Source organism: Nomascus leucogenys, chromosome X, assembly GCF_006542625.1.
Source record: "Nomascus leucogenys isolate Asia chromosome X, Asia_NLE_v1, whole genome shotgun sequence".
Lineage (NCBI taxonomy): Eukaryota > Metazoa > Chordata > Mammalia > Primates > Hylobatidae > Nomascus > Nomascus leucogenys.
Window position 1 is genome coordinate 98,123,022 of NC_044406.1, and position 24,637 is coordinate 98,147,658.

General features: G+C 36.5%; 1 protein-coding gene across 9 annotated transcripts in view; it reads left to right on the top strand.

Annotated features, from left to right (window-relative positions):
- The window catches only part of ALG13 (ALG13 UDP-N-acetylglucosaminyltransferase subunit), a 79,268-nt gene that overhangs the window by 18,407 nt on the left and 36,224 nt on the right, over window positions 1-24,637 (top strand). For all 9 annotated transcript variants that reach the window (XM_030806839.1, XM_030806841.1, XM_003262204.3 and 6 more), the window contains exons 4-14: window positions 8,443-8,809; window positions 9,383-9,466; window positions 12,082-12,132; window positions 12,893-12,939; window positions 13,637-13,709; window positions 18,275-18,356; window positions 18,542-18,704; window positions 20,539-20,614; window positions 21,590-21,698; window positions 22,755-22,819; window positions 23,741-23,841. In XM_030806839.1, the coding sequence (XP_030662699.1) occupies window positions 8,443-8,809; window positions 9,383-9,466; window positions 12,082-12,132; window positions 12,893-12,939; window positions 13,637-13,709; window positions 18,275-18,356; window positions 18,542-18,704; window positions 20,539-20,614; window positions 21,590-21,698; window positions 22,755-22,819; window positions 23,741-23,841 (1,218 nt within the window). The remainder of the gene's footprint in view (window positions 1-8,442; window positions 8,810-9,382; window positions 9,467-12,081; window positions 12,133-12,892; window positions 12,940-13,636; window positions 13,710-18,274; window positions 18,357-18,541; window positions 18,705-20,538; window positions 20,615-21,589; window positions 21,699-22,754; window positions 22,820-23,740; window positions 23,842-24,637) is intronic.

The following is a 24,637-nucleotide window of genomic DNA, read 5'->3' on the forward strand; positions in this document are numbered from 1 at the left end:
TTCAGGTTTTATATTTAAGTTTTCAATCCATTTTGAGTTGATTTTTTAATATGATGTAAGGTAAGGATCCAACTTCATTCTTTTGCCCATGGATAGTCAGTTTTCCCAACCCCATTTATTGACAAGACTGTCTTTTCCCCATTGTGCATTCTTAATACCTTTGTTGAAAATTGACCATAAATGTGTAGGTTTCTTTCTGGGCTTTCTATCCTGTTCCTTTGTTTGATGTGTCTGTTTTTATACCAGCATGATGCTGTTTTGATTATACTCACTTTATATATGATTTGAAGCCAGGGAGTGAGATGCTGCCAGCTTTGTTCTTTTTACTGAAGATTATTTTGTCTATTTGGGATCTTCCATGGTTCTATATAAATTTAAGGATTATTTTTTCTATTTCTGCAAACATGTCATTGGAATTTTGATAAAGATTGCATTGAATCTGTGGATCACTTTGGTAGTGTGGACATTTTCACAATATTCTTCTAATCCATAAACATGGGATATTGTTCCATTTATTTGTGGGGTTTTTTTTTTCAGTTTTTTTCATGAGTGTTTTATAGTTTTCAGTGTTATATCAGTCTTTTACCTCATTGGTTACATTTATACCTAACTATTTGTTGCTATTGTAAATGGGATTGTTGTCTTAATTTTCTCTTTGGATAATATAGAAACACTACTGATTTTTTATATGTTGATTTTGTATCCTTCAACTTTACTCTTTTTTTTTTTTTTTTTTTTTTACCAGTTCTAACCATTTTTTTGTGTAGTCTTTAGGTTTTTCTATATGTAAAAGCATGTTATCAGCAAATAAAGATAATTTCAATTCTTCCTTTTCTAGTAGGATGTGTTTTCTTTCTCTTGCCTAATTGCTCTGGCTATGATTTGTATGTCGAATAGAAGTGGTGAGAGGGAGCATCCTTGTCCCTGATCTCAGAGGAAAAGCTTTCGATTTTTCACCCTTGAAAATGTTCATAGCTATGGGTTTATCATATGTGGTGTTTATTGTACTGAGATACATTTCCTGTATACCTAATCTGTTAAGAGGTTTTTTTTTTTTTTTTTTTTTTTTGAGATGGAGTCTTGCACCGTCATCCAGGCTGGAGTGCAATGGCGTGATCTCAGCTCACTGCAATCTCCGCCTCCCAGGTTCAAATGATTCGCCTGCCTCAGCCTCCTGAGTAGCTGGGATTACAGGCGCCCGCCACCATGCCCAGCTAGTTTTTGTATTTTTTTTTTTTTTTTAGTAGAGATGTGGTTTCACCATGTTGGCCAGGCTGGTCTTGAACTCCTGACCTCGTGATCTGCCCGCCTTGGCCTCCCAAAGTGCTGGGATTACAGGCGTGAGCCACCGTGCCCGGCCAAGAGTTTGTTTGTTTTTTCAGTATGAAGGGGTGTTGAATCTTGTCAGATGCTTTCTCTGCATCTATTTAAACAATCATGATTTTTATTCATTCTGTTAATGTGGTGTATCACATTTATTGATTTGTGTATATTGAACCCTCCTTGCAGCCCTGGGATAAATCCCACTTGATCATGGGGAATGAGTCTTTTAATGTGTTGTTGAATTTAACTTGCTAGGGTTTTGTTGAGGACTTTTGCATTTATGTTCATCAGGGATATTGGTCTGTAAATTTCTATTTTTATAGTGTCCTTGTCTGGCTTTGGTATCAGGGTAATGCTGGTCTTGTAAAATGAGTTCAGAAATACTCCTTCTTTTTCAGTTTTTTGAAAGAGCTTAAGAAGGATTGGTACTGGTTCTTTAAATGTAGAATTCAGCAGTGAAGCCATGGGGTCTTGGACTTTGGTGGGAGACTTTTATTACTGATTCAATCTCCTTCCTTATTATTGGTCTGTTCAGATTTTCTATTCATGATTTAGACTTGGTAGGTTGTATGTGTGTAGGAACTCATCCATTTCTTCTAGACTATCCAATTTGTTGGCATATAATTGTTTATAGTGGTTTCTTGTGATCCTTTGTATTTCTGTGATAACAGTTGTAATGTCTCCTATTTCATTTCTGATTTGAGTCTTTTTCTCCTAGTCTAGCTAAGGGTAGGTCAATTTTGTTTATCTTTTCAAGAAACTCTTAGTTTCGTTTATTATTTTTCTATTGTTTTTCTAGTGTCTTTCATTTATTTATGCTGTGATCTTTGTTTCCTTCCTTCTGCTAACTTTAGGTTGTTCTTTTTCTAGTTCCTTGAAGTATGTTAGATTATTTGAGATCTTTCTTCCTTTTTAGTGTAGGCATTTACCAGTATAAATTTCCCTCTTAGAACTGTTTTTGCTGCATCCTGTAAGTATTCGTATGTTGTGTTTCCATTTTCATTTGTCTCAAGGGTTTTTTTTTAATTTCTTTTTTGATTTATTCTGTGACACATTGACTTGCTCAGAAGCATTTTGTCTAATTCCCACATATTTGTGTATTTTTCAAGATTCTTTCTGTTACTGATTTATAGTTTCATGCCATTGTGATCTGAAAAGATACTTGATATGATTTCAATTTCCTTAAATTTGTTAAAACTTGTTTTTTAGCCTAACAATATGATCTATCCTGGAGAATGGTCCATGTGTGCATAGCAAGAATGTGTATTCTGTTGCTGTTGGATTGAATATTCTGTATATGTCTGTTAGGTCCATTTGGTGTAAAGTATAATTCAAGTCTAATATTTCCTAATTGATTTTCTGTCTAGGTTATCTGTCCATTGTTGAAAGAGGGGTAAATGAGATCCCAAAGAGGAGACTTTTTTCTTTTTTCTCTTCCCCATTTTCCTTCCCATCCTCCTAATTTAGTTTTATCAGTTCTGTGAGATTCATTTTCAATGTTGATTATGACTGCTTAACTACAATATTATTCACATCTGAGCCATGTAGTGTTCAATGATTTTATTTCCTTTCCTGTAAAACTTTATCTCATTTTGTTATTTTATCATTTTCCCAGTTTTTGATAGTAACAGCTCCAAACTTTCCAACAGAAGTGTACATCTCTCATTATATTCAAACACATTGAGTTATCTAAACTTTTATTATCTTATTTGAGATATCCACACTGGAGTTCCCTGTCCTATTTTTGGAAATGCTTATTTTCTAGTCCTTCTGAGTGTCTGTCTGCTTGCGATTTCCCCTTCATCCTTATCCTGTAATTTCTCTTTGCTTTTCTCTTGTGTTGAATCTCCTATTTCCAAGATTGCTCCCTTCCACCCCCAGACTTTAAAAAAAAAATTCTTTATTTTGGTTTCACATATCTTCAGTAGCTTTTCTGAGAACGGGTGGCAACATTTTTGAATCTTTTTTTTTTTTTCTAAAAACGCCTTGTTTTACTCTTTCATTTGATAGCTTGCAATAGAAATAAAGGTTGGAAATAACTTCCCCTCTAATCTAGAGCTTCATTGTTTTCCGAATCCTAGTTTTTCTTTTGAGAAGTATATGGTGTTCTTATTTGTGTTCTTTTGTGTATAAACTGTTTTTCTTCTGTGAAAACTTTAGGATCTTCTCTTTATGCCCTGACTTCAGAAACTTTATTGTTATGTCCAGGGATGATCTTTTTTGCTTTCATTGTTGTGGCTACTTCATGGGCCCTTTCAGTCTCAATATGGATACTCATGTTCTACAGTGCTATAATTTTTTTATATTGTCATAATCATCATCATCATCATCATTTCTTTCCCTCTGCTTTCTTCATTTCACTTTGGGCTTCCTGTTGGTTAGATGTTGGCTTTCCTAGATTGATGATCTAATTTTCTTATTTTTTCTTCCCAATATCGTTGACTATTCTGTGAGCTCCTCAACTCTGTTATATTTCTTCTGCTTTTTTGATTTACTTAACTGATAAATTTAAATACAGTAAAATTAGCCTGTTTTCTTATATAGTTCTATAATTTTGACAAACGCATAATCAGGTAACCACTACCACAGTCGAGATGCAGAACAGTTCCAGTGCCCCCATTTATCCTTTCTCTTTGTAGTCAGCCCTTAAACCTAACTACTGGCAAAAATAATCTGTTTTCCCTTCCTATAGTTTGGCCTTTTTCAATGTCATATAAATGCAGGCATACAGTGTGTAGCCTTTTGAATCATGTCTTTTTTCACTTCGCATGTTACATTTGAAAGACATGTTCTTTTATGTATCAATATTTCATTATTTTCTATTCCTAGGAGTATTCTGTTGTTTGAATGTACCATAGTTTTTGTCTATTCACCAGCTGAAAAATGTTTAGATTGTTTCCAGTTTTGAGAGCTCATGATTATGGATAAAGCTACTATAAACATTCACATAGAGGTTTTGGTGTTACCATTTCTCTTATGTAGTTACCTAGAAGTGGGATTGCTTGATCATATGGTAATTCTGTTCAATTTTATAAGAAACTGCTAAACTATTTTCCACAGTGGTTGTACTATTTTACATTCCCACTAGCAACATATGAGAGTTCCAGTTCTACATCCTTTTCAACACTTGGTATTGTCAGTTAAAAAAATTATTTTAGTTAGTATGTAGTGGTATCTCATTAAAGATATACAAATGGCCAATAAGAAGATGAAAAGATGCTCAATATCATTAGCCACTGGGGAAATGCAAATCAAAACCACAGTGAGATACCACTTCACACCCACCAGCTTGACTATAATCAAAAGATGGAAAATAACAAGTGTTGATAAGGATCTAGAGAAAATGGAACCCTCATACACTATTGGTAAGAATGTAAAATGGTGCAGTTGCTCTGAAAAACAGTTCCTAACATTAGGTTAAATAGAGTTACCATATGATCCAGTAACTCCACTCCTAGGTATGTACCTAAGATAATTGAAAACATAAGCCCAAACAAAAACTTGCACGTGAATATTTATGGAAATATTATTCATAATAGCACAAAAGTGGAAACAACCCAAATTTCTATCAACTAGTGAATGGATAAACAAATTTTGGTTTATACAGGGGATTGAACTATATAGTGATACACCATGCTACAACATGGGTGGACTTTGAAAACCTTATGCTAAGTAAAAGAAGCGAGTCACACAAGACCACATACTTTATGATCCCATTTGTTTGAAATGTTCAGAATAGGGAAATCTATAGATTGAGGAAGTAGATTAGTGGTTGTCTGGGGTTGGTGGGGATAGAGGGATTAGAGGTTGACAGCTATAGGATGCAGAGTTTCATTTTGGGATAAAGAGAATGTTCTAAAGTTGATTATGGTGATGGATACACAACTCTGTACAACAAACCATTGAATTGTATACTTTAAGTGGGTGAATTATATGGTATGTGACATACCTGAAAGCTGTTAAATTTACCAGTTTTAAGAGTACAATTTTTAGTGAATATACAGAATTGTGCACATATCACCACAAAATAGTTTTAGAAGATTTTTATTATTCCAGAAAGATTCTTTGTGCTTATTTGTAGTCAATGCCTATTTCCACTCCAGCCCCGGGCAACCACTTCATCTGTTTTCTGTCTCTAGATTTACCCTTTTGGCATATTTCATATAAATGGAATCATATTCCTTTTGGAATCATACAGTTTTTGCTTCCATCTTCTTAGGACCAGTTTCGCCAATCCTTGTTAATGCTTATTATTGTCTGTATTGTTTATTACAGCTATCCTGGTGGGTATGTAATGATGTCTTATTGTGGTTCTAATTTTCATTTTCCTAAAGATCAGTGATTTTTGAGTATCTTTTTATGTGCTCATTAGCCATTCTTATATCTTTAGTGAAATGTGTATTCAAATCTTTTGTCTATTTAAGAAATTGGATTTTTTTATTGTTGACTTTTCAGAGTTCTTTATATATTTTGGTACAAAGTTTTTCTGGTTAGATATGTGATGTAAAAATATTTTCTTCCAGTCTATGGCTTGTATTTTCATTCTCCTAACAATGTCATTTGCAGAGCAAAAGTTTTTAATTTTGATAAAATTGAGTTAATTTTTTTTTCTGTTATGTATCTGAGAACTCACTGCCTAACTCAGGATCTTAAAGATTTTCTCCTATGTTTTATTTTTTAAAATTTTGAAGTTTTATTTTACATTTATACCACTTTGAGTTAATTATAGTACAAGGTGTGAAGTATAGGTTGAGGATCCTTTTTTTTTTTGCATGTGGATGGTCAATTGTTCTGGCACCACTTGATGAAAATGCTATCTTTTTTCTATTCAGCTGATTTTGCACCTTTGTCAAAAATCAATGGACCATATTTGTGTGGATCTACTTCTGTGTGCTTCCGTGTGTGTTACTTTTCTTTTGCTCTGTCTCCTTTTGTCTTCCTGTCCCTACTTATGTTTTTTTCTTTTTCAGTTTTCTGTTACTTTTCTGATTCTCTCCCTCCTTCTCCTGATTTTCCCTTCCCCCATTCGCTTCCTCAAAATGAAGCATTTAGATTGCATTGTTTTATATATCATTTTTAGTTTAAAAAGTAGATGTGAAGCATTTGTGTTTTTCTTTACAAGTACAATATGCTGGAAACAAATTAACTTTTAAATTATGATCCCTTTTTTTTGTTTGTTTTTTGAGACAGAGTCTCGCTCTGTTGCCCAGGCTGGAGTGCAGTGGTATGATCTCGGCTCAAGCCATTCTCCTGCCTCAGCCTCCCGAGTAGCTGGGACTACAGGCACCCACCACCACGCCCAGCTAATTTTTTGTAGTTTTAGTACAGATGGGGTTTCACGATGTTAGGCAGGATAGTCTCGATCTCCTGACCTCGTGATCTGCCCACCTCAGCCTCCCAAAGGGCTGGGATCACAGGCGTGAGCCATCGTGCCTGGCCAAATTATGACCCTTAATTTTTCTCAGTGAATTAGTGACCTTAACGAAAGATGGCAATCTCTCTTCCCAGTGTGTTTCAGAACTTTTGCAAAAGGCATCACTTCTCCAGTGTTGCAGTTTCTTTAAAAAAGAAATTTAGTGGCTGGACATGGTGGCTCATGCCTGTAATTCCAGCACATTGTGAAGCTGAGGTGGGAGGATAGCTTTAACCCAGGAGTTTGAGACCAGCTGGGCAATGTGGCAAGACCCTATCTCTACAGAAAATAAAAAAATTAGCTGGGTGTGGTGGCATGCACCTGTGGTCTTAGCTACTTGGGAGGCTGAGGCAGGAGGATTGTTTGAGCCCAGGAGGTTGAGGCTGCAGTCAGCTGTGTTCACACCACTGCACTTGCACTTCAGCCTGGGTGACAGAGTGAGACCCTTTAAAAAAAAAAAAAAGAAATTAAGGTAATTTCAAATTGGCATGCTAAGAAAGTCAAGATTTGTTCCCTTTTTACCATGTCAAACATTATTTCATTCCTAAATTATAAAATATTGCTGCTTTTCCTAGAGGGAGCAGTCATGATTACTACTGGATCCACAGATACAAAAAAAAAAAAAAAGAAAAAAAGGAAAAAACAATTTTGAAAGCAGCTTAATGTTGTGCCTTCTCTAAAGCCAGCTTTTGACCTATTTTTTTTTTAATACTTAAAAAATGTAAGAAAGGAATTGGGTTTTTGCATTTAAATAAAAATAAAAGACACTAGATAGTATAGATAATAGGAACAAATAAAACAAGCAATTGGGCCTGCCTTTGGCACTTAATATTTTCTTTGGTTTTCTCAGAATCCAGAGTAATGTATCTGGAAAAGTACACTAGTAAAACATTGAAACACAACTCTCATTGTCCAACTCATCTCATACTCTACCATACCATTTCAAATGTAGTCTATTAGTTTGTGGATATTTTCATGCTGCTTCCATTTAAATTTTTATTTCCATTTTTAAAGAAACACTTTTTTGCATTTTTCTTTTTTATTGGTGCCATATAATAGTTTGGAGGCATTAGTCAAGAATTGTATAAGGTTTCCCTATCATGGCTAATAAGATTTAGTTTCTGTGATCCTGGCAGAGATTGTTATCTAGAGATTACTTCAACCGTGTATCTGAAATATCCAGGTAATAGCTTTGGCACTTAGCTTGAACTGTGCCCTCTGCCACTATAGATTAAGGGAAGTTCCTTCTTTTTTGTGTGTATTAAAAAGGTATTAATGCAGATGCTCACTGGATAACTAGGTTCATGAAGATTCGCTCCCTCCATGTTTCCCTGAAACTATGAAAGGAGCAGGGAATTTGGGGAGAGACTGTAGTTGAAAATTCAGCTAGAGACCTTAAAGCAATTCTTAAAGCAATGTAATGTGGACCAGGCTGCATCCTACACACCTGAGCTTTATTGTAGTCCCTTTTCAGCCTCGTGCAGCAGTTGCCCTGAGTTAAGCTGCAAAGTCAGTTTCCTTCTAGACCCAAAGCTCAGCTGCTTATGCATACTTTTCTCAACCTTGGTCTGATTGGGTTAGATTGGGTTAATCCCACTCTTTCCCAAGGAGGTAACTCTAAGCACTTTCTCCCTCCCTCCCATGTCTCCTGCTCAGTCTGAGTTCCCTATTCCTAGGAGGATTGGCTCTTCCTCTTCTTTTCACAGGGTCCTGACTTGTCCTGGGCAAGCCAAGTCCATTGCTTCTGCTCCTGGGAAGTGCCAAGATTCTGCAGCGCTGACTTCAACTGCCTTCTCAGGCCTAGACTTTGGGCTGCTTTCCGGATACCTGCATAAGCAAGCCCTTGTTACTGCTACCCATCCTACCTGCACCCTGCTTTTTCCCTCTTGCCACACTTTTTTTCCTCTCCCTCTCACCCCTACCCTGTACAAAATGCATAAAGGATGGAAAAACTACTGCAGCCAGAAGTCTTTGAATGAGGCATCAATGGATGAATATTTAGGCAGCTTAGGGCTGTTTCGAAAGCTGACTGCCAAGGATGCCTCTTGCCTCTTTCGGGCTATTTCGGAGCAGGTAAAAGGAAAACATATATCTTCCCTATACTGAGTTTTCGGAGTTTGAGACATGGGATGGTCCTGTAGTTTGCCAGAAGAAACAAAAAAATTCTCCTGCTTTCTAGTGAAAACATCAGGCCTATCAGGTCCTAGAGAGAAGCTGCCTGCTCTTACTAGCTTGGTGCATGCCTTTGCTGAATAGTCTATATTGCTGTACCTTTGCTATCTCTTCTGTTTTTTTAAATGCCAGTTTGTAATGTAGGAGGGGTAAGATAAGGAGGCTAAAGACAACTTTGAAATATATCTTGATCCTTTGTAAGCATCCCCTGCTTCCTCTAATTTTAATGCCTAAGAAAAAAATTATAGGCTGTGCACATAAGGAGTAGAAAAGGGGATGGGGCATGACAGTCATCCTTCCCCCATTTCGTTGAAGATGATATTAAAAAAAACTTTTAGTAAGATGATTTAATTTCCCAATTTCCTACATATGTTCTGAATAAGGAAGGCTTAAGTATCCAGTTCATAGTCTTGATTTAGAAGTGCATATTTTAAATGACTACTGACAGTGGGCTGGTCTTTCTCTTCTTTTTAGTTGTTTTGCAGCCAGGTCCATCATTTGGAAATCAGGAAGGCTTGTGTCTCATATATGAGGGAAAATCAACAAACTTTTGAGTCTGTAAGTAGAATACATACCCAGGGGAGAGCTGGTAGAGTATGTAGCAGGTGGGAAAATAATTGTGAGCACCTACCAAAATTAAACTGTATCATGCAGTCTCCTCAATAGCAAATATTTAATTCCCAACTAGCTCCCTTCCCAGTAGCTAACATGCTTCTTGACCCTCTGCTAGAATTAGGTTGTTTAGGACTCTAATTAAAAATCAAGAATAATCTACATTTTCCCACTACTTACCTCGTCCTACGCCAAGAACTCCAGACCCTAAAAAGTTACATTTTGATTGCTGTTTTATATTATCCATACAGTTTTATTGAACAATTAATAATAGTTCATGAAAGGTTTGGCTCTGTTAATATTTTGCAATGCATATTTTAAAGTACGTAAAAATGGGAACCCCCTCTATTTTCTTGCTTAATCCTGTGTACAATAATCTTCAGCCAGTTTGAGAAATCCTATAAAACTTAATTGTAAGGGAACAAATGAGTCTTAAGTATCTAGTCTTTCCATGTGACAAATTGTATAATTAGAGCTCTGCCACTAATGATTAACTTTAGGTAAAACAACTTACAGAAGACATATTTGTACACTTTCATGTATTTGAATTCTTGTTAATGAAATTGGAGGCTTCCTTTTTTTTTTTCTAAACGCTTCTGGCCCTTGCGGTGCTGTTTGTTTCTTCTGTTTATTGTGGGTATTTGCCTGCTGCTCGAGTTTTACTCTTAATTTTCTCAACTGGTTTCAGTGAATTTTAAAACTATGTGAAGACTTCTTGACTTAAAAGCTTGTTACCTTGAAGTTCATTGTAGTCTTCTCTACACCTGGGGAAAGGATTATTAGTAACGTTACTTCAAATGCAAGACCATAGTGTAAAGCAGTGCGTCTCAAGTATTTCTGTGCATACAAATCACCTGGAGATCTTGTTAAACTACAGGTTTTGATTCAGTAGGTCTGAGTTGGGGCCCGAGATTTCTTTTTTTTTCTTACCTTGAGACAGGGTCTTACTCTGTTGCCCAGGCTGGAGTGCAGTGGCAGGATCACAGCTCACTGCAGCCTCTGCCTACCAGGCTGAAGCAATCCTCCCACCTCAGCCTCCAAAGTAACTTGGGACTACAAGCACACGCCACCTCACTGGGCTAAGTTTTTTGTGTTTTTAGTAGAGATGGGGTTTCGCCATGTTGCCCAGACTGGTCTTAGACTCCTGGGCTCAAGTGATCTGCCCGCCTTGGCCTCCCAAAGTGCTGGGACTGCAAGTGTGAGCCACTGCGCTCAGTGGAGATTTCTGCATTTTTAACAAACTGAAGTAATGCTTGCTATTGGTTTGTGGACAACATTTTGAAGAACAAAGATGTGTGTAAAATTTTAAAACTACATAAATGAATCTCAATTCAATACTGAGTGATAGAAACCACACCCCCTGCAAAGTTTATACTGTTTGATTTCCCTTGTATAAAACTCTAGAAAAAATACAAGCCAATCTATAGTGACAGAAAGCAGATCAGTGGTTATATATCAGTTATAGAAGGGCACGAGGGTACTTATGGAAGTGATATATTCACTATCTCAATTGTGATGATTTCATGGGTGTATACATAAGTCAAAATTTGTACTATTTAAATTGCACAGTTTATTGTATGTCATTTATTTATTTTTTGAGACGGAGTCTTGCTCTTTCGCCCAGGCTGGAGTGCAGTGGCACGATCTCAGCTCACTGTAAGCCCCGCCTCCTAGGTTCATGCCATTCTCCTGCCTCAGCCTCCCAAGTAGCTGGGACTACAGGTGCCGGCCACCATGCCCAGCTAATTTTTTTGTATTTTTAGTAGAGATGGGGTTTCACCATGTTCGCCAGGATGATCTTGATCTCCTGACCTCATGATCTGCCCACCTCAGCCTCCCAAAGTGCTGGGATTACAGGTGTGAGCCACCACACCCGGCCTGTATGTCATTTATATCTCAAAACTTTTTAAAAGAAAAATTTAAATGATTTTTTAAAAGTCTAGTGATATGTATCCATGGAACTAGAAATAAATCTATTACAGTCCCCGAGTTTAATTTCATTTTTATTGAGGCATATTTTACATTCAATAAAACTCATCATTTTAAGTTTACCATTTTTAGTTTTGGAGATGATATGCAATCATGGAACTACCACTGCAGTCAAGATACAGAATGTTTCCATCACCCCTAAAAAGTTCGCTTGTCCCATGGTCTTTTTAGAAACTAATGAAATTCTCTTTAAAGTTCCTCAGTTTAATTTTGTAAATGCATGTCTTGTCAAATCTGAAATCCTTAGAAATACTGGTCTTGCTTGATTTATGAAAATTGTCATTACTTAAATTGGCATTTCAAATGAAACTCGAAAGCATACCATTTGATGAAATGCACTGGTATGTGGATATGCCAGGACCAATTCCTAAGATACTTTTATACTCCAGCTTTTCTCCACTCATGACTTTTGTGTATGTGCAAATCTTCCTGAGGTGCTGTGCAAAGTAGAAACTTACTACCATAATTGTTGAGCTGAGCAAAAAACCCATTGCAGGATAATATTGTAGAATATAATCAGATTTCAGTAATGCTGTGTATTTGGTTAAGTCGAGTTTGTTTTATTTTTGAAGTATGTGGAGGGATCTTTTGAGAAATACCTGGAACGGTTGGGAGATCCTAAGGTAAGATCAAATATGGGGGTTTAATCTTTTCAGAGTTATTTGGAATAGTAATGTAAATTTATTCATTCAGCTGTATTATTTTAGCCAGACCCCAAATATTTTATTTAGTAGCCAGCTGTGTTGAATCCAATAATTCTTGCATAAGTTTAGAGGCTGGCAATTGACCTATTGTTTTGTGTTGAATATTGATAATTGTGTGTTAACAATCCCATCAACCATAGACTAGCAAAAGAGTATACACTACTTGGAAACAGGACAAGCTTAAGCGTTTTCACTTTAACGGGGGAGGAGAGTGGTAATGAATTTTACCAAGAGGTCATTATTTTGTTATTAAACAATTCCCCTGGTTTGTAGTTATCTTCCTTTTATGTGGGAGTAAAATTCATGAATTCATACTTTATTTAGAAATAATTTTTATGTGATAAAGTTAATTCCATAGTTCTAGACTTAAAAAACACATTTACTAAATCCCTACTGCCTTTTTATTATACTAGTTCCATTTTTATTGTGTTTTTAAAATCTCTCCTATTAACTATCCTTATTACTTAATGGCTAAGTAGAGCTTTAGATCCTTTTTTCAGGATAAGTTTATGTTAGTAAGTAGCTATCACAGTATTCCAAGCCTTGAAACGGGTTATAGTGTGTTCTACAAATTCTTCATCTAAAACAGTGCTAAGCAGCTAAAAATTTGTTATACTTGAAAAAACTACCTCCTAGCTACAGAATGTTTTTTAAAACTCAATACACTATTTATGTTTAGGAAAGTGCTGGCCAGCTGGAAATAAGAGCTCTTTCTCTAATTTATAAGTAAGTTATATCCTCTTTTCTTTGAGAAGTGGGTATGTGCATGCATGTGTGTATAAGATCTCAACGGTCTCTTCAGGATTGGGAAAATTTGAGATTTGATGTATTGATACCTAGAATGAAGAAAGCTAAGAAAAAGTGTTAAAATATTTTAAATGGTTGAAAAGTCAAAAGAAGAATGTTTCATGGGATGGAAAAATTATATAAAATTCAAATTTCAGTGTCTATAAAGCTTTGTTGGAACACAGTTATGCTCATTCACTTATGCATTGTCTGTGGCTGCTTTCACGCTACCAAAGCAAAGTTGCATAAACCATATAGTCTGCAAAAGCTGAAATGCCTATTTTCTAGCCTTTTGCCCCCAAAATTGCCAACCTCTGCTTTAAATAAAGGAGAGCACCACCCCCCAACTCACAGACATACATACAATTGATAATTGGTTGTCTTTACCCCTTCTCCTCCCAAATTAAGATACATTAAAAAAAAAATCCATAAGACTTTGGGGGCAATTAGCCGTCTACCTTGAATTAACATCATTTAGCCCTTTTGGATTATTTTAAAGCCAAACATTAAACCAGATATTTATATTACTTTATATGAATAAGGTAGGCAATTTAAAAGCACAAATAGTTGTTCCTATAACTATCTCTTACATATACCAAATTATGTCTTCCCACTTACCTTTGTTTTCCCCATGTAGTCGGGATTTCATTCTTTATCGCTTTCCTGGAAAACCTCCAACTTATGTCACAGATAATGGCTATGAAGACAAGGTAAGAAGATGAGTGAATGTTGACTTAAAGAAGTTGAATGATGCTTCTGGCTTGCCTGGATATTAAATCATTTTTAACCTAATTAATGAAAAGCATAGTCTGACAGGTTTCTCTGTTACTAGCATTTTCCTCTCTGGTCAGTTAATCTCAGTGTTGTTAGCCCTCTAAACAGACCTGATCGTCATTTCTCTGTGATAGGAAAAAAGCCACCCCAAACCCTAATTGGCTTCTCAATGACTGAAAAGGATAAGGTTCAAACTTTGAAGCTAGGCATTCAGCATCCCGAAAGGTCCCAAACCAGCTTCATTTTCTTCCATCCTTATTATGCCATGCTTCCAGGTATTCTGCCTTTCATACTTTGTGTCTTTGTATTTGAAACTTTCTCAATGTCCTGGAGTCATTTTCTCACTTTGTGCTCCCCTAGCAGCTCCTAAGTAATTGTAGTATTTATTATATTGTGTTTGTTTTCATATGTATTTCTTTCATTATCTGAATGTTTCTTGAGGGAAGTGACAGTGTCTACTACTGCCTGGTAAAGTACTTGATTGTTAGTTGAGAATACTCAGCAGATAAATTGTTTTTCAGCATACAGCTTCTCCTCCAAAAAGTTTATAAAAGAAAAGCCCTTTATCCTGATTATTTTATTAGTGAAATATAGACTACACAATGTTTGAGTTTTATATGTCTTATTTCACAACATGGAACACAATTTAGACACAATTTTAATGATGGCAAGACATGACTAGAGACCAGGAGAACTGTTAGGATGCTGTTACTGTAATTGAGGGGGAATACCTGAACTAAGGAGAAGTAGCATTAGGAATAGAGAAGACTGAGTAGGAGATAACTTAGAAGAGAAGTGTGAATGGGGTACATTAATTATCTCTTTTCTGAGCTTTGGGGACACCAAAATGAATACAGTGAAATCCTTGCCCTCCAAGAGCTTAAGGGGCAATGAAGACAGACCTGCAAAGGGTTAATTACAGCCAAGTGGTAAGTTTTATAATAAAAAAAATTGTGCTAAAAGCATAAGGGAAAAAGCCCTTCTTTCTGCTTGAGGGAGTTTAGAAAGCTTCATGGTGGTAGTGACATTTAAGTGGAATATAAAAGAGTCCATCAAATATGAAGAGCAGTCTATTCAGAGGAAACACTATATACAGAGGCATAGAAGCAAGAGACCCTTTGGGAGTTAAGTAGTTGGATGTGAGGAGGGTGATGCTGGAAAGATAGTTTGGAGTTACATAGTAAGAGGTAGAGCAGGCCATGCCAAATAATTTGTCTTTTCATTGTACAGAATAGTCATTTGAAACTTTTTCCCAACATTTTATTATGATGTTCGAACATAAAGAAAAGTTAAAAGAATTTTACAGTGAGCATCCATTTACCTACCCACCACCTAGAGTCTGCTGTTAACATCTTAGTATTCTTATCACATACCTATTCCTTGATCCATTCATCTGTCCATCTTTCTTTTTCGACGTATTTTAAAGTAAATTTCAGACACCAGAAAACTTGACCCTAAATGCTAATGGGAAGTTTTTAGGTAAGGGTGTGACATAATCTGAATTGTTTGAGGAAGAGGAGTGTTAGCTTTTGTATCTAAGCAGTTGTACATAGCATTGATTGAGATGAAATTTGGATCTTTACCAGGTATCTTTAAACTCCCAGTTCAGTTTTTCCCCAACATTGTATTCTGAAATTTTTCATACAGAGAGAAGTATGAAGACTAATGAAGTAAACATTCATGTACCCACCACTTAGTTCCTACAATTATGCAGTTCCATTTATAAATGTCTTGTGTATCTTACAGAGAGATTATTTAGCTAATTTAGGGGGAACATTACCCACTGGGAACCATGAGAATATAAAAATGTCAGACCTTTTGAGTGTGTACAACCTACAAATATCCATACATGTATACAGAGCTAATACTTACCAGCACTTGGGTGTTTGCATGTACAGGATAGTGCATATATATGTCTGATTTGGGAATTTATAAAGTGGGGGTATGTGTTTATATTGAAAAGCCAGGTGCTTTTATTTTGTGATGCTTTGCTTTGCCTAAAACTTTGTTGCTTTATCTCAGTTCACACTCCTAAGATTGGCATCAGGATTGAGTTTTTAAAAATGAGGCCGGGTGTGGTGGCTAACGCCTGTAATCCCAGCACTTTGGGAGGTCGAGGTGGATGGATCACTTGAGGTCAGGAGTTTGAGACCAGCCCGGCCAATATGGTGAAACCCGGTGTCTACTAAAAATACCCAAATTAGCTGGGCGTGGTGGCGCATGCCTGTAATCCCAGCTACTCAGGAGGCTGAGGCAGAAGAATCGCTTGAGCCCAGGAGGCGGAGGTTGCAGTGAGCCAAGATTGCGCCGCTGCACTCCAGCCTGGGCGACAGAGCAAGACTCCATCTCAGAAATAAATAAATAAAAATGATTGTATTATAGGCAGTGAACATTATTAATGAGCCTTCTAAAAATATTTTAGAACAAACTTTCATAGAAATGTCTAATATTCACTTTGGCATCTTTTATCTTGTGTGTTGACTTAATTCTTCATTCTACATAGTTATCTTCAGTTTCTTAAGTGTATTCAGCTGAAATCGAGCCATCTTCACTCACCTCATTTGCTCTATCTAGATAGAAGTACATACTTACATTAAAAACAAAATAAAATTAAGTCTGGAAATGTAGAGTAAGAAAGTCCCCACTCATCCTCTTCAATCTTATGCCCTTCAAAGTAACAAGTATTGGTTCTCATGCACTGCAAAGTAACAAACTATTAAGTATTGGTGAGTATCTTTCTGTATCATTTTCTTTGTGTTTGTCTTTTAAATGTAAATGGGCTCATATTTAACATTGTTACTTGTTCTTTTTAAATATCCTTCTTAGTAATATAGATCTACCCCGCTTTTTCACTAGTTTACTGCCATTAATTACATCCCATCTGGCCACTCCCAAACAAACCACCCACAAGTATGTATGAATTACTATTTCATGTTGGGATACCACCAGAAACATAAAAGCCATCATGCCTTGTTTTGCCTCTTCCAGTCAAAATCGAAATTCTTGCCACTTGAATAGAGCAGTTATATAGTTGTCTGTCTTCTTTCTATAAGAACTGCTTATTCATCACTCTGGTTAACTGGATTCCTTTATTCCTTAACTGCCTCTAGTTATTAATATTTCTTAGAGTTCCCAGTTCTTGTAGCCCAAAGTACAAAGGATTTCTCTGCTCAAAATCTGCTCACTGTTCTTATGAGTTAATAAACTCTTAAATGCAAATACCCCTTGTGGTGGGAGAAACTTATAACTTAAACTTTACTGTAAGTTACTTCAGCTTGACACTTGACTTCAGTACTTTGAAATGGATTATTATTGAAATAGAATTGTGGTTTCCAAAAAGACAAGTGAAGAATAATATACCTGGGATCAAATAACTGGATTATTGGGAGAAGTTAGCCCAGGGAAGAGTAGGAAGACAGAAAAAAAGAATGCTTAGGATAATTTTTTTTTTCTGCCAAGGAGGCTTGGTGGCAACATCTTTCCACAGATTGCAGAATCATTTTGAGTAACTCAGGTTGCTAATACCTTCAAAATGGAAGAACCTTAATCACTAGGGATTATATCCCTTATATAAGACAGTGTTTTTTTTTGTTTTTTTGTTTTTTTGTTTTTTAAGAGATGGGGATCTCACTATGTTGCCTAGGCTGGAGTGTGGTGGCTATTCACAGGTGAGATCATAGCACACTATAGCTTCAAACCCCTGGGCTCAAGTGACCCTCCTACTGTAGTAGCTGAGACTGTAGGCACACACCACTGCATCTGGCGAAGACAGATTTTTTCAACAAAAATTCAGAAAGGTTTTGGAACAGTTATATAAACAAATTTCATCACATGCAACATTTTGACTGAAAAAATTTTGCTTAACAAGCATGGCCTTTGAATTGTTTTGGGAAAAAAAAAAATTCTAGGGATTCAGGGAATCAGCTCAGATGTTAAACTGTCATTTTTGTAGCCTGAGATGTGCCTTAATTCATTGAGGAAGTCTCTCTAGCAGTATTGGTGCTATATAGTGTATTGATATATTGCTATTCAGTTAAATGGATAACTTTTGAAATAATTGAATAAAATCCCTTTCCTCCCTTAGTCTGAGTTTGGAGTATTTGGGTATTTGACCTAATTTTTCCAGTCATTCTTGGAAGTTAGCTGGGTCTTTTGGCATCTGTTAGGCTTTCTGTTATGTTCAATAACTCAATTTCTAAGTGTTCCTTTTTTTTTTTTTTTAGCAAATTTGTAAATCAGGACTTGTTTGGTATATTAATGTGATTGAGGCTCACAGTGTAACCTTAGTAGTGATTTTAATCTTGGCATTTAAAAGTCACTGCCAAGAAAATCTCTATGAGGTACAGGTTGCATTTCCTTATATTTAGATTTTAAAAATCACTTTAAAAAAAATTCAATTAGTTATCAGTTACTACTGACTCAATTTCAAGTTAATTATCATCTTAATTTCATGGTTTTAAGATGTGTAACATTCACTTAATTGTTCTGTGTTTTTCTTTAGATTCTACTCTGCTATTCAAGTAGTGGTCACTATGATTCTGTGTACTCAAAACAATTTCAGTCAAGTGCAGCTGTTTGTCAGGGTATGTGAAGGCTTTATAAATTTTGGGTGTGATTTCAGATGACTTGTTTTCACTCTGGGACCCACCATGAATAGCCCCTTTAAAACCTTGTTGGTACCTATTTGCACACAGGATTATGGCTATTTTCACATAGTTAATATAAATCTTATTTTGACAATTGGAATTTTGGCCATTTCTTTTTTCAGCTGTATTGTACGAAATTCTCTATAAAGATGTGTTTGTTGTGGATGAAGAAGAGTTGAAGACTGCGATTAAATTGTTTCGAAGTGGTTCTAAGAAGAACAGAAATAATGCTGTGACTGGAAGTGAGGATGCCCATACTGATTACAAGAGTTCAAATCAGAATAGGTAATAAAGGGAAAGGGGATATCATGATAATTATGTTCCATACTTCTTTGCATAATCATTTGAAAGTGGAAGGGGCCTGGCAGGCTTATGAGTTAGGTTACATATTCACATGTACACATATGTTAGGATATATATTTTTAATGAGGGGAGAGTTTTACCAAGGAGATGTGTCGTGAGATGCCCAGACTTGGGGGTTTTGTTCAGGTCCGTTTTGTATTGCTAGAAGAAACTTCAGAACTGTCTAATTACATGATTCTCAAACTGTAGTTGTATAAGAATTATAGTGCTTGTTAGAAAGGCAGGTTCTTGGGCCTACTGTCACAAAATTTGAGGTCAGGATGGGACCAGGAATCTGTTTTTTAAACAAGTGTGCCTAAGCATTCTGATGTAGGTAGGCTGTGGATCATACTTTGAGAAAATACTGATTCTAAAGTAGCACCATCGTTTTCTAGATAATAACTGAGGTTAGTGGTTACTTGACACATCCAGCCAGTAGAAAATCTCTCAATGTAAGTTTTAGGAGTGTTTTAGTGTCTGCCTTTGGTATGCACTATGAGTGTGCCTCTGAGGAAACAACTGTTGAACAGCTCTAGTTGAACACTTTGAGTTTGAGATAATAAAGTACATGTCTTATATTTCTTCCTAATTCCTAGCTCTGCCTGCAAATTCAGATAGGTTTGCTAGGTAAGTGTCACCTTGTGTTTTTTGTCTTGCAGTTCTATTTCTTGGATGTTTAAAGCTTACAATTTTTTTTCTTTTTCTTTTTTTTTTTTTTTTTTTGAGACGGAGTCTCGCTCTGTCAGCCAGGCTGGAATGCAGTAGCGCGATCTCAGCTCACTGCAACCTCCGCCTCCCAGGTTCAAGCAATTCTCCTGCCTCAGCCTCCCGAGTAGCTGGGACTACAGGCGGGTGTCACCAAGCCCGGCTAATTTTTTGTATTTTTAGTAGAGATGGGGTTTCACTGGTTTAGCCAGGATGATCTCGGTCTCCTGACCTCGTGATCCATCCATCTCGGCCTCCCAAAGTGCGGGGATTACAGACGTGAGCCACCACACCTGGCCCAGAAGAGGGTTTTTAAAGCTTATTTGGGACTGCCAGGAGTGGCAACCATGTATTAGGGTAAAGGTTGCTTCATTCTTCACTGATCACTTGTCTTAAGGACTTTAGGCTTACGGAAACTACAGTAGTCGGAAGGCAAGATGTATTAGTTATGTTTTGCTGTGTAACACTGTTACTACAAACTTGCCAGCTTAAAACAGCACACTTTTCTCACAATTTATGTGGATTAGGAATCTGGACATGGCTTAGCTGGATCTTCTGCTGAGTGTCTCATAAGACTGTAATGAGGATGTTGGTCAGGACTGAGTTCTTATCTGGAGCTTTGACTGGAGAAAGATCTACTTCCCCATTCATGGTTCTTGGCAGCATTCAGTTCCTTAGAGCTATAGGACTGAGAGCTTCAAGTTTTTGCTGTCAGTTGGCCAGAAGTAACCCTCAGCTCTGCTACATTGCAGTGGTGAACATGGCTGCTTGCTTCCTTATAGGCAGCAGAGGAGAGAGAGAGACCAGTAAAATGAATGAGGCAGGGATCATAGGGATCACCCTAAGAGTGTGTTCTCACAGGAGTTGTAAAATATAGGAGGTAATCTGCTAAGTATATTGTAGCACATACTTATAAAAAGGAAGCATAAATGCAAATGTTGGAATGAAAAAGCATTTGCCTTATTTTTAGAACTGAGCTAATTTACCACTAGGTGGTGGTGTAGTCGTTAGGCTTAAGATAAGTAAATTCTTCATTTATAAAAAGCTCTTTGCTCTAAATCTTTTGAATTAGGATGGAAGAGTGGGGTGCCTGCTACAATGCTGAAAATATACCAGAGGGCTACAATAAAGGAACAGAAGAAACAAAGGTTTGATATTTTCTAAGGCAAAGAATTTTCATACTCTTGGCTTGCAGCATCATGACTTAAACTAATTAAAGTCAGATATTATATTCTAGTTATATGGGTTGAGGGAGGAGTTGGTCATTTTCCCTTGTGAAAGTCTTACCTATCTTTAAACTTAAAATGCATGCTTAATGTTCTTTGAATTCTTATTTTTACAGAATTTTAGATTTTTCAGATCAAACTGAACACTTCAGAAATTTCAGGAGCATTATGTTTTTAAGTTAAATATTACAAACCCAATATTTAGTTTGTAATCAGTCTTCTGACACTAAGGTTTTTTTCATTAAGGAATACAATGCCTATCTTTATTTTATTCAAACTAGGTGATAATCATGGTTTAAAGTTAGAGAAACAGAAATTTCACCATCCATATAGGACTAAAATCAAATAGGCCTTCAGTTTGAGGCTAGCTAAATAAGTCAAATACTATTATAGCAATCTCTGTGTATACCTGAGGTGCTTGTAATTTTGGAATAGTATTGAATATGGTGAAATTCTAGGAAAGCAGAAGAAAAATGGTAGTTCCTTTGGAAATTTTAACAGGATTTGACCATAATGAAGTAACCTTCAGATATTTCCAGGTGATTGTAGAGTACAGAAATACTTGCACCTCCATGTCTATATCATGATAACACTTCTGAATAGCTCTGAATTTTTAATCCTGGTTTGTGTTGCATTGGTTTATATGGGATGTGTCCTGAGTCATTGCCTGGTTTAGACATTATTCCCCTTCTGCCATCTAAAACCTTTTAGATTACTTGCATTTTGCTACTTTAGTCTCTTGATTTTTAAGATATATGGCAAAATTTATTGTGCGATTTATTTCTTGTTTTAATAAAGAACGACTTTTTTTTTGAGAAGGAAGACACTTAATTCTTCCTTCTTCATAGAAGGAAGACTAAGGATTGTGAGTTTGTAGCATGATTATTTTTGTTTTAGTCTCCAGAAAATCCATCAAAGATGCCCTTCCCCTATAAGGTGCTCAAAGCCCTGGATCCAGAAATCTATCGTAATGTAGAATTTGATGTTTGGTTGGACAGCAGAAAAGGTAATGAACTGACAAATCCAGGAGTATAATTTTGCAAATTATGGTGAACATCTCTTATAAGAAATACTGTTATAAAAAACAGCCTGATGCTTTTTATCTTACTTTATATATGATTTAAATCCAAAGGAGGGAACATAGCTTTAGAAGTGGGAGGGATCTTTTAAAGTTTGATGTTTGCCTGGGACTTCAGCTTTGCAAAGACTGGAGATAATTTTTAGATAGCTTTAAGAAACTTAGTGACTGAAAACAAGCTCATCCTAAATTCCAGGTGTTAAGACCACCTTCCTTGATAAATGAGTAGGTTAGGCCTGTGGGTCAAATCTGACACACCAACTGTTTTTATGTGGTTTATGAGCTAAGAATGGTCTTTAATTCTTAAATGGCAGAAAAAAATTAAAAGAATAATATATTGTGACACATGAAAATTACATAATTCAAATTTCAGTGTTCATAACATTTTACAGCAGAGTTTGAGTAGTTCTGAGAGTCTTATGGCCCAAGAAACTGAAAATACTTACTATCTGGCTCTTTACAGAAAAAGTTTACCAACCCTTGAAAATAGGTCATTGTTTCTCTCCTTATAAGATAAGTAAAGTGATCAACCTAGGCCTTAAAGTTTTGCCTTCAAGATAAGCCTTTAGTATTTCACATTCAACTCCTTGAACCCTGGTAAACCTAGCTATAGTTAACAATCTAGAATGAGGTTAAGACCTTGGGAAACACAGTAAGTTGTTAAAAAAAAAAATAGGTGGATTTGAGAAGCTGGATAATACTTTCAAATTGTACCTCATTAGTGTTTGACTCTCTCTGATTATAAACTCCCAATTTCCACCTATTTATTTTTTAAAGCACAAAATTATTCTGGCAGGTCTCTTTAAATTGACTGCAGAAATAACTCATCCAGAATGATAGAATGGCCCTTTGGGACTTTACCCCTATTTTCACTTATAGTGGTAGCATTGTCAAAGGCACTACGGCAAAGGTAAATGAGGAAATTAATTGATATAGGAAAGGAACCAGTTTAGTTGAGCTTGAATCTTCATTTTCTTTTAATAGAACTTCAAAAATCTGATTACATGGAGTATGCTGGGAGACAGTACTATTTGGGAGACAAGTGTCAGGTTAGTTCCTTCAAGAATCAGTAATTTGCTTAAGAATGTGCTTTTCGTCATAATATGAGTTGAGCAAGACTTATTTACAAAGTACTAGAAACTTTTTTATTTTTATTTTTAAAGAGATAGAGTCTAGCTCTGTTGCCTAGGCTGGAGTGTAGTAGCATGATCATGGCTCACTGCAGCCTCGAACTCCTGGGCTCAAGTGATCCTCCTTCCTCAGCCTCTCTAGTGGCTGGGACTACTGGCACATACCACCATGCCTGGCTAATTTTGTTAATTTTTTTTTTTTTTTTTTTTTTTTTTCCTGAGATGGAGTCTTGCTCTGTTTCCCAGGCTCTGGAGTGCAGTGGCACGATCTCTGCTCACTGCAAGCTCTGCCTCCCGGGTTCATGCCTCAGCCTTCCAAGTAGCTGGGACTACAGGTGCCTGCCACCACACCTAATTTTTTGTATTTTTAGGAGAGGCGGGGTTCCACTGTGTTAGCCAGGATGGTCTTGATCTCCTGACCTCGTGATCCACCCATCTCAGCCTCCCAAAGTGCTGGGATTACAGGCTTGAGTCAGTGCACCTGGCCTATTTTTATTTTCTTTTATAGAAACAGGGTCTTACTATGTTGCCCAGGCTGGTCTCATTCCTGGCCTCAAGTGATCCTCCCACCTTGGCCTCCCAATGTTGGGATTACAGGCATGAGCCACCACACCCAGCTGAAAAAAAAGTTTAATGTCTGTGTTAAATTTTAATTACAAATTTAGTGATTAGATGTAAGGTTCTTTCAGTATGTGCTGCCTCCATTGATCCAGACTGGCAGTGTTGACATCAATTACTTTAAAAAGTAGAAACTGAACTCCATTTGGGGAAAAGTGGTATTTTGTTTGGCATTAGCCATATCTGTCACTAGTCTTGAGACTAGATGTATTATCTTTTCAGGTTTGCTTGGAATCAGATGGAAGATATTACAATGCTCATATCCAGGAAGTTGGAAATGAGAACAATTCAGTAACAGTCTTCATTGAAGAATTGGCAGAAAAGTAGGAATATGATAATTTGTTGAATTACTGAAATCTTTGGTTCCTGGTTCCATTTTGTAATATTAAATTGAGAATTACCAGGATGCTAGTAAGAGAACCAGAGTTGTATCTACTGTTGGCCTAGGATGACTTATCTTGAATTATAAAAGCATGTGCTGAAGTATGAAATATCAATATAGATATTAGATATGTATAAAAGTTTTCAAATCTTAAGACACTAGCCTACTTATTAGAAATATTAAGTACAACAGAATTCTGATACAAAACTGTTCATAGTAATTGCAAAGTTGGATTAATAACTGAGTCTCTGCCAGTATGAAGATAAGCTAATCTAGTCTTTCTCAAACTTTACCATGCATCGGAATTACCTGGAGGGCTTGTGAAAACACAAGATTAGTGAACCCAGACTCTAAAGTTTCTGATTCAGTAAGTCTGAGGTGGGGCCCATGAATTTTAATTTTGGACAAGTTTCCAGGTGATAATAATGCTGCTGGTCCACTTTGAGAACCATTAAATGAGGCTGTGCTGTTCTAACAACCAAAACATTTCAGCAGCTTAAAACAGTAAGGTCCTTCCTCCTTCATTTAGCATGTCCGTAGTGGGTCAGCAAATGGGATCTGGTTCAACAGAGATTCTATTTTAACATGTGCATCCATGATGATAGGGAATAAAATGAGAACAAACCACTTGCTGAATCTTAAAATGTCTCATACTTTATTAACCAGAGTGGTTTACATTCCCAAGCCTCATGTCAGTGGTGTGGGGAAATTTAATCCTCCAAGGAGGTGCAGCAAAT